This window comes from Diplotaxodon limnothrissa, linkage group LG18 (genome assembly GCF_057381915.1).
Source record: "Diplotaxodon limnothrissa isolate DT_005_m linkage group LG18, D_limnothrissa_male_GT1.1, whole genome shotgun sequence".
NCBI lineage: Eukaryota > Metazoa > Chordata > Actinopteri > Cichliformes > Cichlidae > Diplotaxodon > Diplotaxodon limnothrissa.
The window spans coordinates 7,366,626-7,384,746 of NC_140613.1; the positions used below are offsets into that span (position 1 = coordinate 7,366,626).

General features: G+C 38.9%; 1 protein-coding gene and 4 non-coding genes across 7 annotated transcripts in view; 4 read left to right on the plus strand and 1 right to left on the minus strand.

The window, feature by feature from the left end:
* Positions 1-18,121, minus strand: part of LOC146613007 (contactin-associated protein-like 4) — a 154,398-nt gene that overhangs the window by 37,730 nt on the left and 98,547 nt on the right. For all 3 annotated transcript variants that reach the window (XM_085378752.1, XM_085378753.1, XM_085378751.1), the window contains 3 exons: positions 6,781-6,887; positions 4,880-4,999; positions 4,108-4,308 (listed from right to left, as the gene is read on the minus strand). In XM_085378752.1, coding sequence (XP_085234878.1) covers positions 4,108-4,308; positions 4,880-4,999; positions 6,781-6,887 — 428 coding nt within the window. The remainder of the gene's footprint in view (positions 1-4,107; positions 4,309-4,879; positions 5,000-6,780; positions 6,888-18,121) is intronic.
* On the plus strand, positions 13,419-13,501 carry trnal-uaa (transfer RNA leucine (anticodon UAA)). Its single transcript has one exon. It is a non-coding gene; the product is annotated as a tRNA-Leu (tRNA).
* trnal-uaa (transfer RNA leucine (anticodon UAA)) lies at positions 14,605-14,687 on the plus strand. The gene has a single exon. It is a non-coding gene; the product is annotated as a tRNA-Leu (tRNA).
* Positions 14,982-15,064, plus strand: trnal-uaa (transfer RNA leucine (anticodon UAA)). The gene has a single exon. It is a non-coding gene; the product is annotated as a tRNA-Leu (tRNA).
* trnal-uaa (transfer RNA leucine (anticodon UAA)) lies at positions 18,012-18,094 on the plus strand. The gene has a single exon. It is a non-coding gene; the product is annotated as a tRNA-Leu (tRNA).

Genomic DNA, 18,121 nt, shown 5'->3' on the forward strand with positions numbered 1-18,121 from the left:
AGGATAGACTTTAAAGTTCTGATGCTGGTCTATAAAGCTCTGAATGGTTTAGGACCAAAATACATCAATGACCTCCTGACCCAGTATGAACCATCCAGATCCCTCAGGTCATCTGGATCCGGTCTTTTATCAGTTCCCAGAGTCAGAACCAGACACGGAGAAGCTGCACTCAGCTATTATGCTCCTTATATCTGGAACAAACTCCCAGAAAGCCTCAGATCAGCTGAAACACTCAGTTTATTTAAATCCAGGTTGAAGACTCACCTGTTCTCAGCTGCATTTGAATAAAGCACCAAATCCGCACTTAAGCTTAAATTTCAAAACTTACATTTTAACTACTGATTTTATCTACTGTTCTGATTTTATCTGTTTTGATTTTATATACTGTTTTGTTTGTTTGCTTGTTTTAATCAATTTTAAATCATGCTTTTTATTTGTTTTTGTTTCTAATGTCTCTGTAAAGCACTTTGAATCACCTTGTTGTTGAATTGTGCTATACAAATAAACTTGCCTTGCCTTCTACCACCAGTAGCAAAGCATTTTGTTTTCAATTGTTTCAGTGAGAGAAGATGCTGTGATTTACTTGAAGTTTTGGAGGAAACTGTAAAGTTGAACTTTTTTGTAATTGTGAAAATAATATACTGCATAGAGTAACAGTTTAGTTTTCTTTGTATATCCTGTCAGTTATTGTTCTGATAAGGAAAATTGGAATTGGCTAAAATCCACATCCTCAATTCAAAGATAAAAATCATAATCGGCCAAGAAAAATTCACTCAGTGCATCTCTAATATCTAAACTACAGCTAGACTGCTTACACATTGGGAAATGTCAAAGTCTTCCATTTCATAACTGGTATAATTTTCCTACACTAACAGATATTCTTCCTGTCAAATCAAAGAAATGTTTATCTTTATTCTCAAAGACTGAGCACATCTTATTTAACTTCAGCCTGCTGCTCTCAATGCCAGCCCAAATTAGCTGACTGCAACTGATGCACTTCTGCAAATCCTTTACTCAAACCTCGGGAAATATCAGAACTCTCACTACAGCATGCGTGCCTTCTAAATACAGGCTTTTTACTTTTAATTTACCATCAGTCTAATTCCTCCTTTTAAAAATAATCTTCAGAAAACTGGGAAAACCTGTGGAGCTTCCAATGCTTGAAACAGACAAATCTCACTCTTACAACTGTTTTCACTGATTTCAATAAACGGAGCCTAAAAAAGAAGCAGGAGATGGAAAGACAAGGTTTTGCATTTGGAAGGGTGTTTTTGATCAAATTAAATTGGATATTTTTGTTCCTATGTAAGTGTCCGGTTCTATAAAATCATGAAATTCAAAATGAAACAACAACTAGACGGATTATTTTGTGATAAAAGCATTTTACTATTCTCTGTAAATGACCTTCAGCTTTAAGGAGGATCCTCCTTTAAGAGAAAATAATCTCTTTTTGAGACAAGATTGTTAGATTTATTAGCTTTCTTTAGTTTTCCTAGAATTCTGGAGCATCTGCAAGCCGCTTTGTCGCCCAGCAGCACCTTTAGCGTTGCATGACTTAGAGTCATGTCTGCTGTCATTGATATCTGCTCTGTTCTGCAGGGAACAGTCTTATTATTGGTCTCCCAGCCTTAGTTTTTCCATGTAAGTACATATAAGCGCAGGAGGTGTGACCATATTGGTGGGAAAAACCTAGAAGAGAGTCGTCAAAGGAGCTTACAAAGAAAAGCGTCTGGACTTCTTTAAGTTAGAAGTCCAGACGCTTTTCTTTGCAAGCTCCTTTGACTACGATGACCTGGATGACTGAGAACCTTCACAGACTAGAAGAGAGTCAGCAAAGATAAATTACAGCAGAAAAAAAAATATTAATCTCACTTTATTTAAATTATACTTTTTTATTTAAACACTGCTGTGAGAACAGCCTTGACCTGTACCAGAATCCCCTGCAGTCATTTGACCAATCGAATGACTGTAGAATCGCTTGCAGTCATTTGATTGGTCATTTTAAACCCACTAAGTATTATGTGGGAGTTGTAATGTCATGAATTATTTCAAACTTTTAAAAGAAAACTGAGTCTCAAAATTTTAAGCACAATTTTCAAATGCAGGCTAAGATGTTGCCATTTGCACAACACATAACTTATTGCACTTTCTTTGGATGCCATATTGTGCCCAAGATGGACTGGGCTGTGAGAAAATAGAGTGCGGCATGGAAAGAGCCCACATGATCCTCCAAAGACAAAGCTAGTGTTTGAGGCGGAGGGATGCTTGCCAGCTTCTAACCCTAACACTGAATATATTGTTTTTCATATTGAGGACGATGACAGTATAAGCTGAAATATGTATTTCACATTTTGAGAGAGTGTAGGTGGAGAGATGGCGAGAGGGTGTTTGGAGATGTCTCTGCTGAGTCAGCACTCCTTTATTTTTCCCAGGGAGTGCCAGAGAGTTTATAATGGAACTTCTATTTCTCCGCTCAGTCTTCCTTTTCGACCACTTTTCCCACTTTCATCCATCATTCTATTACCCACCAGACCAAAAGTTTCTTCAGTTTCTTTCCCTTATATACTCCATTATAGGTCCTGAATTGATAAAAACTTTCAAGACTCCCACTGATCTGCATTGGATGGGTAGCAATCAAAAGAAAACTAAACTGTTTATCTGGTTAGCTGAGACACCTGACGGACATTTCTGAGGGTCAGTCGGCTTCGTTACTACAGGCTGACATTTCTTGACCACTTTTGGGTTGTTGAAAGGACAAAACTCAAAGGACTTCTTCTAAGTAAGTTTGAAGTCCACATGTGAGCAATATTTTACATTTTCTTTCTTAACCCTCTCAATGCAGGCGTTGCAGATTTGCAACAGTTAAAAGCTAACAACCTGATTACCACACATACATATTTTATGAGTTGTTTTTACTCAGAAGTATCACTGCAGGTATTCTTTTGTGCATTAGCAACAAAAACTTAAGTTGAGCCCGAGAGGGTTAATTGTTTTATTTCCTCCTTTTTTTGTTTAGTTTTTTTTGGAAAGCTTTAGAAAAAGATCAGTTTGCTAGGTTGCCCCTCACAAGCATCGCATTTCATCACAATTTGCCGTGAGACCAGCGTTTGATAAGTTAAATCAATGTTTTTATTTTTTATTTCTCAACACCGAACAATGTTCGGGTGCTCTTTTACACAGACTCTGAAAGAATAATCTGTTGAATCCACTGCTACTAAAACAAATTTAATGCAACTTAGGGATCAAAGTAATTATAATTCTGTTTCTAATACTCACCGCCTCTGAGTCAATGCAATCACAACAAAACACATGAACAAAAAAAGAAAACACTAACCCAACTCGATACTCATTCCAAAAGGGGGAGGTTTTTAACAAATCCTGAACAATCAATGTTTCTGAATCATTTGTGAAAGACAAGAAAATCCCTGCAACCAAACTAAGTTTGAAGAAAGGAGTGAAGTAAGTTTGTTGTTCTCTGGCTGAGAGTGAGAGTATGATGTGGTGAGCTCCAGCTGAACAGAGTCAGCCTAATCAAGTTTTTTATTGATTTTTTTCTTTTTGACCCAAACACATTAATTAAAAGCAAGTTTTTGTCTTATTTGCCAGTTTTTTCTTAACACACATCAAAGGAAAAAGCAAGTTAAAACCTCAACGCCAATATTTTAACTACAATTTAAACATTACAGGGATGAGGATTAAATAGGATGTTTAAATAGTGAGAATTACTGAAGTTTAACGTACATAAAGAAAATTTCAGCAGCAACAGATAACGCAATTCAAGTTGTCTAAGATAAAGCTGTCAGAAACTGAACTGATAAACTAGTATCTATTTTCAGAGAGGGAAATACATAGTCAATATCAAGCACTGAGAACAAGAAATGTTTTGCCTCGCAGCAAATGGGAAAAGAACAGCGAGCCAAGGAGAGGCAGACTTCATGCTACAGAAAAGAGTTTAGTGTTTGCAGGTTGAAAAACATTTTCATAGCTATGTGCTTTTTACACTGCAACACTTCCAGTTGTTCCAGCTGAGCAGCATCAGAATAATCATTTACAGAATAATAAAGAAAGACATATAATGTTATACTGCAACTAACAGCAAATCTTTACCCAAAGTGTTGAGGAGGCGGGACTTCCTGCAGTGGTAGGACAGTTCCTGTTCGCAGTGCTCTGACTGGCTGATGGCAGCCAGCAGCTGCTCCTCTTGAGATGAGTAGTCGAAGTGAACCGAATGCTGGGACACAGCCGGAGAGGGTCGCACTCGGGTCAGCTCAGTGTTGTTGTGCAGGAGCACCATCCATGTGTTTTCCTCTGGTGGGAAAGATGAGCGTGCAATTTATACTCATTTATTATTATTACAATAAAGCTCTACTGCAAAGTTTCTTTCCTAGAATGTGTACCATTTAAATACCATCTAAGTAGCCAGACTGTGAAATTAGCAATATATGCATGATGTAACTACACAAATAAGCTGTTAAGTTAGTGTGTTACTCCTATTCTTAGTGTTAGCCTTGCAATCGCCCAGTGACTGATCTAGGCGGTAAATTTTCACTTTCCGTCAATGAGTTGGACAAAGATAGAAAAGTAAAAACAAAGAACTAAGTAAGCATGTGATTCAGAGAAAGGTAAAGAATGTTATCATAGTTCATTTATATGATTACACAAAGGGCATGAAAGATTGAGTGAAAGAGAAACAGGAGGAGAGGGAGTGATTGAAGTCTAGGATGAAATAAAAAAAGATGAAGGTGGACAATAATGGGGATCTGGGTGTGATAAGCGGGGACATCATTTAAAGTTATGTCATCATCTCAATCATAAAAAAGGTTCAGTGATGATGGGAGTAGGCAAGGTGTAAAAGCATGTGTGAGTCTGTGTGTGTCACCTGTCATGTTGCAGTAGACCAGCTGTGGTTTGATTGGTCCGCTGCCATCCACGTCAATATAAAAATGTCCTGACGTGTTGCCGTTGTGTTTGTATGCCTCGCAGGACTGTTCGTACACAGCTGGGAGGAAAATAATGAGAACTACATCAACACGCTGACCCACCGGAGCTGCGAGGGGATGAAGATTACACACTGTGGAGGATTACTATGCTGTGGGTGCTGCTTCATATGTATGTATCACAACTGAATCAAAGTCATGTGATCAGAGAGAAAAAAATAATCGGAGGTTCCTTTTCTGCACCGGCATTCCATAAACTAAAGTTTAATCCAACTGGAGATGACAGTAATGACTGATGGGAATACACAGCCTCAATAAATTTAACTTTATCAGACCTTCTCGCCTCTTTCTCTGTGTCTCCATAAGTCTTCCTCTCATCTCCGTCTCAAGCACGCAACAGTACATCTTCTGCAGTCAAAGATTCAAATCCATATCTGAAAGTTCCCACACTCTGCTCTCCTGTTTATCTCGCTTCTTCTCCACAGCTAAAGGCTTTTTATTCCTCACACTCCCCGAGTGTGGTTAGAGACCAGTTTTCAAAGAAACATCAGAAATAAAAATGAGACCATAGGTGAACCGTGTGGGAAACTCTCCTTGTTTTAGTCTCGAGGATTTGACTCGAGGCATTCAGCACACAGCCACTAAATCTCACCTGCAAGCTCAACTCACTGTCACGGTTTTATTTATTTATTCCCTCTTTGGTATTTTAGTCACAGCTACAGTCTCATTAACCTCCATCATATCACCTTATACACAAAAAGGCGTTATAGAGAGAAAAGATGTGCAGGTAATAAAAATAGATCTCAGGGGACACCTCATTTAAAGTTTGATTCCATAATAAAGATTTATGGACACGCAAGCAGTCAGAAGATCACACAAGAGTTTTCATCTTCCTTCAGATAAACAATATTTTCTAAGCAGGTATTTGTCACTATTTATTCTCTAACAAATACTTATATTAATTTTAAATTACATACTTTTATTCTCAGACTCTTTCTACAGCAGAGTCACAGTTGAAGATAGTTCTTATTTGTCTTATTTTGAGCATTAGTGCAGTTAATGCACCATCAGAGACAAGATGCTCAGCTCTCTTCTACTTTCCTTCAAGTGATCTTTCTTTTGGCCGGCTGACAATCTGAATGGCAGGCTTCTGGGGCTTCCATACTCATCACATGTTAGTATGTAACAGGTGAAAGGATTGTAAATAACACAAATCAGGTGTCAAAAACCAAGCTGATGCAGAAGTGCTTTAAACCTGGCCAGCAGGAAGTGACTTCCTGAGGTGTACAAAGTCTATTTGTATAGAGGTCTATGGGGAAATGACCCTCAGCTTTCTTTAGTTAGAGTCAAAAAGGGGGATAATGTAGGGTTTACTTCAGAGTGAGCCTCCCTCACTGACAAGTGGTACCATATGAGTGTGCAGGAAGTAGCAACAGCAAAAAAAAAAATCAATTACATACATAGCTGTGTACCACCCTTAGAGTTTACTTTGGTTGTCACACACAATAACGACAGGAATCACAGTTTTGTGTCACCAATGTAAAATGTTGGATATAACTTAATATTGTAAATAACTTAATAATTTTGACTGAACCAACCCACCCAATGCATTTTTAATTGATTTGATTTGATTTGATTGATTTGCCATTCCCCTTCCCTGTTTTTTTCCCCCTCCTAGTTTAAATTATTCAAGATGAAAAACATCCTCATTATCTTGCTTGACACGCTATCTGTTCCTCATTTGCATTTCATCTGTCCCTCTTACCCCTCCCCCCATCTTTCTCCATTTGCCCTCACTTGTTGTACTTGTCATGTGCTGATGTTTAGCTGTCAGGTGACTCACAGCTGTGGCAGGTTGCTCCGCTGTAGCCGGTGTCAGAGCAGTTACAGTGAAAGACGGTCCAGGATTGGCTGCAGCGGCCACCGTGTTCACAGCGACTGGGAGAACACCTGAGAGAGAGAGAGAGATATGTATAAACCAGGGGAAGAAATCCCAGTTTCCATCACGTTTTTGCAAGTAAAGAGACCATATCAGCAACAGGAAAAAGCACCATGCTGCATTCATTTTGATTAAAGCATTTTAAGAGCAGACTGTAACGTGTAGCTGGAGAGAAGATCCTGATGCAGGATGCAGATGCAGACAATACTGACAAAAAACACCCCAAACGACCAATTGGGAACAAATGTTTTTTTTAAATTGTTATTTTATGTTAATTCAATAAGCAGAAAAAATAAATGAATAAATAAATAAACATAATCGTGTGGAACAGTAGGAAACCCCAGAGAGTGCAAACAACAATCTGACAAGGACAAGGGGAAAGAAAGAAGGGAAACACAAGTGAAATCAAATGGGAAAAAAAGACCGAAAGCAACAGAAGCAGGACGTGAAATCACTACAAAATAACCTTCAAAGCAAATCACAAGACAAGTAACTACCATTAAGACACATCTAATAACCAAACAAAGAAAGAAAAGAAAGAAAAAAAAACACTCAATGAATAAATAAACTAACAGATCCCACGAGAACCATGACAAAGAGTAACAGAACAGCAGCACCTTGAGGAAAAAGGAACATAATGTGTTTCTGCTGCTGATCTAGCAACCGAGCATTTAAGTGTTTGCCTTGTAAACTTTACTTTTGTATGGAAGAAATAAATGATAAAAAAAGATCATTTTAGTTTGACAGTGAAAAATAACAAGATTAATTAATGGGGATCTACTGTGCTTTTTCCCATTTTCTGCTGTATACTGTCACAGATATAAGGAAAATGGTCAAAGTTTCAAAATAAAGAGGTCAGTTTCAGACAGAATTTTTTTTCTACTATTGATTCAGTTTGATGTCAACATTGATCAGAAATCGTTTGCTTTTGTCTGACTAATTCTGCTTGAGACTGTTATTATAACCCATGAAAAAAAACATACTTATATATATGTAAACTAGTATGTTTTCCCTCCACACAGTATTTTGTTCTGCAGCAGTGTAAAACACTCATCAGACTATGCCACCTCCTGTGAGTTATAAGAGCAATTTAAAGGATAAATGAATCATCTGAAGATAATATACACAATATTATACATTATATACATTATTCATAGACATAAAGAGTGTATGGAAAATAAATCTTTCCGAAGTATCAGTGCAGCTTGAAGCTGATGTTATATTAACTGCACCCAAATATTCATTTCAATGCTCCTCTAAGGCTGGGGAAGTCTCCGAGTTAAATTATTTACATGTTGTTGTATAATGTGTGCCTTGGTGTCATTGTAATAATGGTATTTACTGGCATGTAAATGCACTTTGAATCTTGGCGTCACAGATCAAAAGCGTATATTGAGAAGAAAAACAAACAAACATAAAAAACACCATCATTAAACTAGCTCTGCTTCAAAAAATTCACCTTTTCATTTCACAGAGGAAAAAGGGGTTTTGCAGATGTTCGAGGTCATTTATCCTAAGACTCTAAATCCACCTAATGTGCTACTAAACAGCAGTGAAACGACATAAATCTTTTCAATCATTTCCAGTATCGGTTTTTGTATTTAGGTACAATCTGAGATGTTGCTGGGTTAAAAAGAAATTGACTTCCTTATGCTTAATGGAAAATATCCATTGAAATACCTTTCCTCTGTGATATCAAAAGAATAAATTCATTACTTCACAGACTCGTGCTTTAGATTTTTCTTTCATTTTATATAAAAGGAAAGGTTTTCCAGTGAACAGAGGATATCTTTTCGCTTCTTCTCAGCGGCAGATCTTCTCTGACTGCTGCAAGACTGTTTGAAGAAGCTCCATCAATGACTCCAGATCCCAGGAGACTTTACTGAAGCTATGTGTGTTATTTATAGATAAATATCATACTGCTGTAACCATCATAACACCAGTCCTGTGTGGGAGGAGGGATGGAGTGGACTGAAGGAGGCAGGCAGAGACCGTAAAAATCGTAAGTTTCTGCGCTGGAAACGAAATCACTAAACTCCAACATTTAAAAACTCTGCTCCCTTTGACGTGTGCTTTCCCCTTCCCCTACATTTATATGATCTACAGTGGATATGTGTGCAGTTTATAAGAGAGTTATAAACTGCCTGTGCCATGACAAATATTGTAGAGACTGTAATCATATTTACAACTTGCGTCAATGACTCCAGATCCCAGTTTTTTGTTTGTTTGCATCATCGTGCTTTTACAATTTTTCCCTGACTTGTTGTTTGCAATGTTTGCAAATGTGACTTGTGATTACTTTGTCCACTGTGGGAGATTTGTTGTGATGAAAGGCAATGTGTAATTTATTATAATAAAACAGAGCAATTTGTTATCAGAAAGCAAACGTCCACAACTGCGAAGAGCAGAATATTTTGTCACATGATGGTAGAAGGGAAAGGTAAGAAAACAAGTGAAGGTCACTGTTACGTTCCCCTATAAAGTCCAAGGGATGTGGTAAAGTAACAAAAAATATCCAGCTTAAAAAAGTAGACAAGGAGGCAAAATTGTTAAAGGTTATTTAATTTGAATTGATTAATAAATCAAAAGAGACAGACAAGCCGCTATCAACTTTTAAAGAAAGAAAACAAAACCCAGGAGTTGGTCTCTAAACTGAAAAGTCACTGAAACACACTCCTCTCCACAGAGCAGGAATATACAGCCACCCCACACACAGCTCACTAACTGCAAAACCAACAAGCCTCTCTGGCACCAGAGTTCACCATTTCTCTGGACTTAAGTGCTCTATCTTAATTGCTGAGTAGAATCAGCTGTACAAAAAGGGTGGCGCCTAAAGCAGGAGAGACGGCAGGAACATCCACACAAGGCTAAATTCACAGGAAGCCCTGCTGAGGCTGTAACAGTCGCAGATAGAAAACTATGTTCTCTGTTTGTCTGAAGATTTTCTAAAGCGCAACTGGAAGAGAAAAACGTTGTCGGCAACCATTAAATGAGCAACTTGTGAAGTCAAAATAAAAGATTACTTCAGCTGTGAAATAATCTTACTAACAGTTAAATGATCATGTTTTATGTAGTTATAAAAACTTGCTCTTAACTTTTATTAATTTAGTTTCTCTTTGCTTCTAAGTTCTGCGATAAGTTTTACTTTTATGAAAACTCAAAAGGCTGTACATCTTTCTGTATCTTCTATGTGCGAGGCTTCGTTTTGTTTTATTTAAGCTGAAAACACAAATCAAGGCACTAATTGCTCTTCTATTAATGACGTGGCTGAAATGGCTGAATATGTCATTATAATATGTACTGTGGCATAATTCATTCTTCTGGGTATTTCTGAACTTCTATCAGTTTATACACTACAGAAACATTGCTGTTGAACACTGCAGAAACATAATTCATACTTTTATTTGTTCACTGGCCCTGAAACTCCAACTCAGATATTTTCAGTTTCCACCAAAATGTGATGGCATGACTGGGACACAGTGTTGTTGCCATGGTTACTCAGGAGGTTACTGAATCAATAATCCATGAGTTGTATTAGAAGGTAAACAAATATGTAAATCCTCTGTCTTATTTGTCTCTTCACTCTGTTAACATGGCCCATAGATTATACCCAGATTATGTTTATTTTCCATAAGTTGCACATAAAAGATGAGTATAGGCAATGTGACATCATGTATTACTGTGTTTAAGCCTTAACACTGGCATTTCGGCTGTTGCCATCTTGTTATTTTGGAGCCAGAACCAACCTTATTTTGAAAAGACATATGAGTGATAAATTACCAACTGCTCCACAGAATGTAAAGTGTAACACAAAGACACAGATACCCATTACAAACTTTAAAACATAATACCAGAACGCTGATAAAAATTGAGCATAGATTTCGAGGTCCAGTTCACTGACAGAAATCATTGAGTTGACACAGTTTAGCCTGTCCTGGCACCCACGTGTCACTCAAAGAAAACAACACTCCAAAGCCAGGGCGACTGTGGCTCAGGGGTTGGGAAGCGTATCTGTAACTGGAAGGTCGCCGGTTCGATCCCCGGGCTTTCTGTCCTGGTCGTTGTGTTCTTGGGCAAGACACTTTACCCTACTGGTGTTGGCCAGAGGGGCCAATGGCGCGATATGGCAGCCTCGCTTCTGTCAGTCTGCCCCAGAGCAGCTGTGGCTACAACTGTAGCTTGCCTCCACCAATGTGAGAATGAATAAATAATGGCGTTGTAAAGCACTTTGGGTGCCTTGAAAAGCGCTATATAAACCCAATCCATTATGCAGTTATAAAACTGCATAATTTTAAGTTTTAATAGATCAGTTGGGTCACTTATGTAAACCCTGGATAAAAATGTGTTTATTCCACTTTAAATTTGGGCATTTTGTCATGCGACCTCTACCTACGTGTCCAGGCTGTACCCCTGTCATTTACTCAATGGCGACTACGGCAGGGTCCAGCCCTCCTGAATCCCTGAATTGGGTAGGTGGTTGAGGAGAGGACTAACGTTAACATGGGAGTCTAGAGGGATTGACTCACCTTTGAAACCAGCCTGAAGTGGCCATTTAAGGGCCTGCATTTTTTGACATTTTCACACAGACTCTATTTTTCCAGCCCCACAGGTTGATGGTACCAACCTTTTTTGGTTAATAGCGGTATCTGCAGTGATATAAAGGTTAAGAATAGTATTAGTGGTGTTTTGCAATTAGGTTCAATTTTCAGCATTTTTTCTCAGCTTGCTTGAGCATTGTCTGTTTGTATTTGTTACTCTGGTGTGTTGAGCTCTCAAACCACTGCACAACAGCAATCTTTGAGACAGATACCTCAAAAACTGTGCTGTACCTGAGAGAAGTTAGAAAATATATGTGACAGATTAAAATAGCCATATAAGCTGCTGTGTCTCTGCTAACCCACATAAAGGAGTAATGTGACCTCATTCTCTTGAGATAAAGACAGAGAGGACAACAGGAAACGATGAGTAACAGTGTTTTTATCTACACCGGTTGCTTTCCATCTGTTCCACGACCGGCTGGCACCTCCAGGAGGTTTGACACAAACACAAACACACACACACAAAGACAATTTTAAGTCAGCGGTGGATGCAGCGCTCGGCAGTATGTGCAGGCTTTGAGCAGTGTGTTTTTCTCTTCTATCCTAAACGTACATTTCAGTGTGTGAGTTTACTTATGTAAATGTATGTGACAGTGTTAAACTGTGTGTTTGCCCGAACACAGGCAGAAATATTTAAGAGAAAACAGATGACTGCACAGAATCTGCAACCTCGCCTTTATTTAGATAAAAGCCCTAGCTCAGCAGCCTGTCAGCCTGCAACAGTGTGATTTTTTTTTTTAAAAACAACCTCCATTTATCTCTATACTACTATAATCTCAGAGTAAGCTGGAGCCTTGAAGATAAACCACTTAGCTTTTACTTTAAATTCACATTTCCACTTTGCTCCATTCCTTTATTTTACACAGTATATTGAGTGTTTGTGCATGTGAGTCAGTAGCAGGGAGGGTTTCAGGAACGTGACTGTTGATGCAATCAGACTCAGTGTGTCAGTAGTGTATACTGTACATGATCTATCTATATTCAACATTATGCACTCCACACTGTATATAAATGCCACTTGTTTTGCACATATTCAACTCTGTATATTTTATATATTTTATTATTATTATTATTATTATTATTATTTTATTTTATTTTTTTACTATTTAATTTGTAAAAATGTGTATACACACACACACACACACACACACACACACACACACACACACACACACGTAGGAAAATATTTAGTATACACATCCAGAAATGCATACACTATTATATATTGTACATATATTTATTAGTTTCAGGTTGGCCATTCTTGTATTTTGCTCGTTTGTGTTGTTGTGTTTGCACATCTCTGTTGCTTGTGGGGCTCGCACACAAGAATTTCACTCGCATGTGCTGTGCCAGTGTGCCTGCACATGTGATGTGACAATAAAAAGTGATTTGATTTGATTTGATTTGATATAGATGCTTTTGTCTGACTGCTGATGAGCTTCGAATTCAATGCGGCTTTTGCTGAAATGAGAAGTCTATACACGTCTTACATGTGCATGCACTCAGGGGTAGCAAACAAATATGAATTACTGAGAGCCTGTGAGGAGATGAATGTGTGAAATTGTTTTGCGCTCTGAATCACTTTCGCAATTTTGTTTAAATGGTCTAAAACATTCACTATCCTAAGAAGGAGCCCTCACACTTAGCTCACACTGCAATATGAGATGTTAGTGATTCGGTCAGCATCATATGGATTCTATGAAGGGCCTCAGTGGTTTTGTAAGACAGTTCAACCTGTTATTCTGACTCTTAAAACCATAAAGAGCCCAATCACAGTTGTTCTTTGCAAGGTGCAGCTTAAAGTTTCCAGGAGTAGTTTGGATGAGTGGCACTAGATTAAAAGACAGATATGCAACAAAATTCAAATTTCTGGCACCGCAGAAGGTATAACTTACCTTGGTATAAGTGGAACATGATTGAAATACATTTTCGTGTGGGCAATGTACCAGGATGGCCGAGTGGTTAAGGCGTTGGACTTAAGTTCCAATGAGCAGGTGCTCTCGTGGGTTCGAGCCCCACTCCTGGTATAATTTGGTACCACATGTGTAGTAAACTAAAGTACCAATGAATAGTGGAATTGTAAAGCACTTTGAAGGCCCTGAAAAGCGCTATATAAATGCAATCTATTATTATTAAACTAGAAGGTAACGGTGGACTAAATCACAAGTTAATGAGTATCTGTGTTATATTAAAGGAAGACAATGAGAAAGGTCTTTTGGCCAATGATATATATCTGCTACACACAGTGATTTTTACTATATGATATCATATGTTACCTTCTCAAGTAAATGTTTTGTAGTGGATCTCCAAAAGTTGATTCGTAGCGTTTTCAGTAGGAGAAACATTTCGTCACTCATCCAAGTGACTTCTTCACTCTCAGCTGACTGCAGGTTTCCCCGACCTTATAAACAGTACATTTGCATAATGACTGAAACCAGCCCAATGAAGGAACAATGGGCTGGGAGGTCAGTTCCTTCATCATAGTTATGCAAATTCTCATGACCATTGATCAACAACCACTGATCAAAGGCCATGAGTACCATTCACAGAGAGTTGGGGAATGGCTGCAATCGCAGTATTGCAAGAGAGCGAAAGATGTACCCTCAGGCCCCCTCCTTGATTCAGAGATGGTCTTTCCCTTTTAACGTAAATGGCCTCCTTGACTCCGCACTCAAACCAGCGTTCCTCCCTGTCCAGGATGTTTACATCCTCATCATTGAAAGAGTGTCCACTGGCCTGTAGGTGTAAATATACTGCAGAGTCCTGGCCTGACGAGGTAGCTCTTCTGTGTTGTGCCATCTGCTTCACCAGAGGTTGTTTGGTTTCCCCAATATATAAATCCTGACAATCCTCCTGGCACAACAGCGTACACTATGTTACTCTGTTTGTGTCAGGGGACACAGAGCCACAGAGGCTCTGTGTTTAGAAAAAAATGCATCTCAACTGTTCCGATACTCCTGACACGTACGGGATCACTACAGGTTTTTGCTTAGGCAGCTGTTGTCCTTCTCTCCTGGATTGACTGGCGCTTTCTTTTGGCGCCTTCCCAGCTTTAACAAAAGTCCAGCTGGGATAACCACATTTACTCAGGGCCTTCTTGATGTGATGTTGGCTTTCCTCAGGGGCAGATACCCGGATGGCCGAGTGGTTAAGGCGTTGGACTTAAGTTCCAATGAGCACATGCTCTCGTGGGTTCAAACCCCTCTCCTGGTACATTTTGGAATCCCATGTGTGGTAATCTGGAAGTTATCTGTGGGAACTTACTTGCGCTTCCTTCTGCATGTTAGTAAGTAAGTGTTGTGTTAAAGGAAGACAATGAAATGCAGCTCAAAAAGCATTGCTTCATCTTTCCTTGGCCTAATGATATATATCTACTAGACACAGTGATTTTTACTATATGATATCATATGTTACCTTCTCAAGCAAATGTTTTGTACTTGATAAAAAGTTACGTATTTCTGGGTTTGTTGGTCACGATCGTGACAGACTATCATTATGTGAGCAGACACCAGGATGGCCGAGTGGTTAAGGCATTGGACTTAAGTTCCAATGAGCACATGCTCTCGTGGGTTCGAGCCCCACTCCTGGTATACTTAAATAACTCACATCATTTGCCCTGTTCTTTGCCAGAAAGAACATTTATAATTAGGGTAATTGTTCCTGTTATTACTTTGTGTATCATCAACACAGAAGCCAATTGTTTCTGCTACACATGACTTACTCTGCAGATCTGAGATGACTATAAATTACTTTTAGAAAATGGAAACTTGGTTTGCTGTAACAAAGTGGGATCCAATGAGCAAATGCTCTTGTGAGTTCAAAATCAACCCCTGGTATCTAATCTGAGTGGATAACGTTACCACAGTAAACTGCAGTTTAATACATGCATGAAGGCCAAGGAAAACAATGTAATGGCTACTAACATGAGCATAAACTCAAATATAGTTAATCCTCATTGTGCGTGTATAACATGTCTGTGTGTGCATCAAGTTTACAAAAACACACTGAACTCACCAGCCAATTGCGTTGCTTGTGGCCAAAGATAAGTGATTAACGGAGAGTAAAGAAGGCTTCAGGGGCAAAATACTAGATAAAATATAAAGTGTCCCCTCAGGCAAGTATTTTTCCAAATTGACAAAAAGAAAGGGATCTCACAGCTGTCGACTACATTGCTATGAGTTTTAGTCACATCCATCATGCAGGTATAATCACTGGAGTGACATTTTAATCAACAGGAATGCAGCACAATGTGAAAGTGAAAGCAGTGCCCTGTTGATTTAATTATGTGTTTAGTTTTTTGTTTTTTTTTTTCATATTTTGATGTTTCTTTGAATTTTGGTAAATATGGAGGACCAGGTCAGTGTTCAGATAAGGTTGTAAACAAGATGTTTAAAACAACAGAATATTCTGCTGCAGGCATAATTGCCTCCACACTGCAGTTTTACTGGTTTTCAGTAAGCTGTGCTTTTTCTAAATAGCTATACTGCACATATGTTAGTGTCATGACACTCTAGCAATGTTTTAGTTTACTCCCTGGTTGTGATCACACATCCTTGGTTGCTTGGCAACTCTTCTTGCAGTGACAAGAGCAATCAAGCTTGAAACCAAGTTTATCTAAGAAAAAATAGCCATCAGTTTGCTTATCACAAACAGACTTGTACATATTCAATATCAGTCAAGTAAACACTGAACCATAAACAATCAATAATGCAAAAGACAAAACTATGTCCAGATGAGCAGATTCAACTTTCTGTGATTCATCTTGTTACGGCCCTGTTCACTACATTTAAAGCTACAGTCCTTGCCAGGACTGTTACAGTGTAACAGCTGGCATGACATGTATCAGGTCTTGTACATCACCAGGCTGTACGAGACCTGAATATTTAAGATGTTGGACTCAGATGGGTGTGTACCCATGTGGATTTAGGCCCTACTCTAGCTATCACAGATATTCTTGAGGACAAAACAGTTCTTTTTGAATCTTTGACAGCTTTTCAAGTCAGTTGAAAGTTGGATAATTTTCTTGCTTTACGTGTTCAGCTGATGTCTGTAAAAGCAGGCTCAATCTTTCATAGCTCTAGGTGAACAAGCCTAAATATGATCTTCCACTGGTATGTAGACACCTCACCAGAGATGACCTGGGGGAACAATTCCATGTACTATATATAGTATGTGGTATTGTTAGATATGAATACATGTGGGCTGCATTTAATCATACAAGGAAACACCAAAATAAACAAAAAACAAAAGAGTAGGCAAGGAAATCTCTTCCAAGGTTGTGAACAGGCTGGCTGAGTAGTTACGGTGTTGTACTCGAGCTGCTTAAAAAACATTTTAATTGTGTTGCTTGCAGTTTGAAGTGTTGAGTATAAAAAACATGGATGCTTCTATATACTTCTATAGCAGTCTCCTTTATATGGAAGGTGTGTGTGGTGTGACCCATTTTTCTTTATATCTCACAAGTACGATTGTACAGTAGAGGCTATGGTTATTTTTGTTTTTTGTCTTGTTCTGTTCCTGCAGCCAGAACTGAGCAGGAGCTGAATTCTCATGAAAAATAATCTGATAAATGTGAGAAAAGAAAGGTATTTAATTAAACCAGCTGGAGGAGATCCTCTTTCTCTGGTGAAAATGTGTAGCTGATGTCTGCAACTGTATTCACGGACGCCATATCATATATAAGTGTGTGTTTTCTGGTTTTTGCCAAAAGGAACATTCATAATTATGATAATCGTTCCTCTCATTGCATTGTGTAATTAGTGTATCATCAAGACAGAAGGCAATTGTCTCTGTTGTGCATGACTTACTCTGCCGACCTGAGAGGACTATAAATTACTTTTAGAAAATGGAAACTCTTACACTTCTCAATGTCTTTCTGCATCTGCCGTATGCCCTGCCATATTTGCCTTTAATATTTACAACAATTAGACCTCTTTTAGCAATCCTGGTGACATAGCTTGCACTAGTAAAACCATTGCTAATTATTGGACATTAAACTGAATTATTGTGAAACTAAACTGGAATGGAGGCAGCACGGTGGCACGGTGGTTAGCACTGTTGCCGCACAGCAAGAAGGTCCTGAGTTCAATTCTACCATCAGGCCGGGGTCTTTCTGTGTGGAGCTTGCATGTTCTCCCCGTGTTTGTGTGGGTTCCCTCCGGGTACTCTGGCTTCTTCCCACCGTCCAAAGACATGCATCTTGTGGGGATAGGTTAATTGGATAATCCAAATTGTCACTAGGTGTGAATGTGAGTGCGAATGGTTGTCTGTCCCTGTGTGTTGGCCCTGCGACAGACTGGCGACCTGTCCAGGGTGTACCCCGCCTCTCGCCCTATGACAGCTGGGATGGGCTCCCGCGACCCTGATAAGCGGAAGCGGATGGATAAACTGGAATGGTTACAGTGCCATACTTAGGGATGACATTTCACTTTTTTGTGTGTGGATGACTGATGGGATTTCATGTCAGAAACTTAAAATCCCTCCTCAGAGTCAATCTCATATATGCCTTGATCAAGTGCATTGGAAAGTTATATAGAAATCAGGATGGCCGAGTGGTTAAGGCGTTGGACTTAAGTTCCAATGAGCAAATGCTCTCGTGGGTTCAAACCCCACTCCTGGTATTCTGTGCTTTAGTGAAGCTTCACATA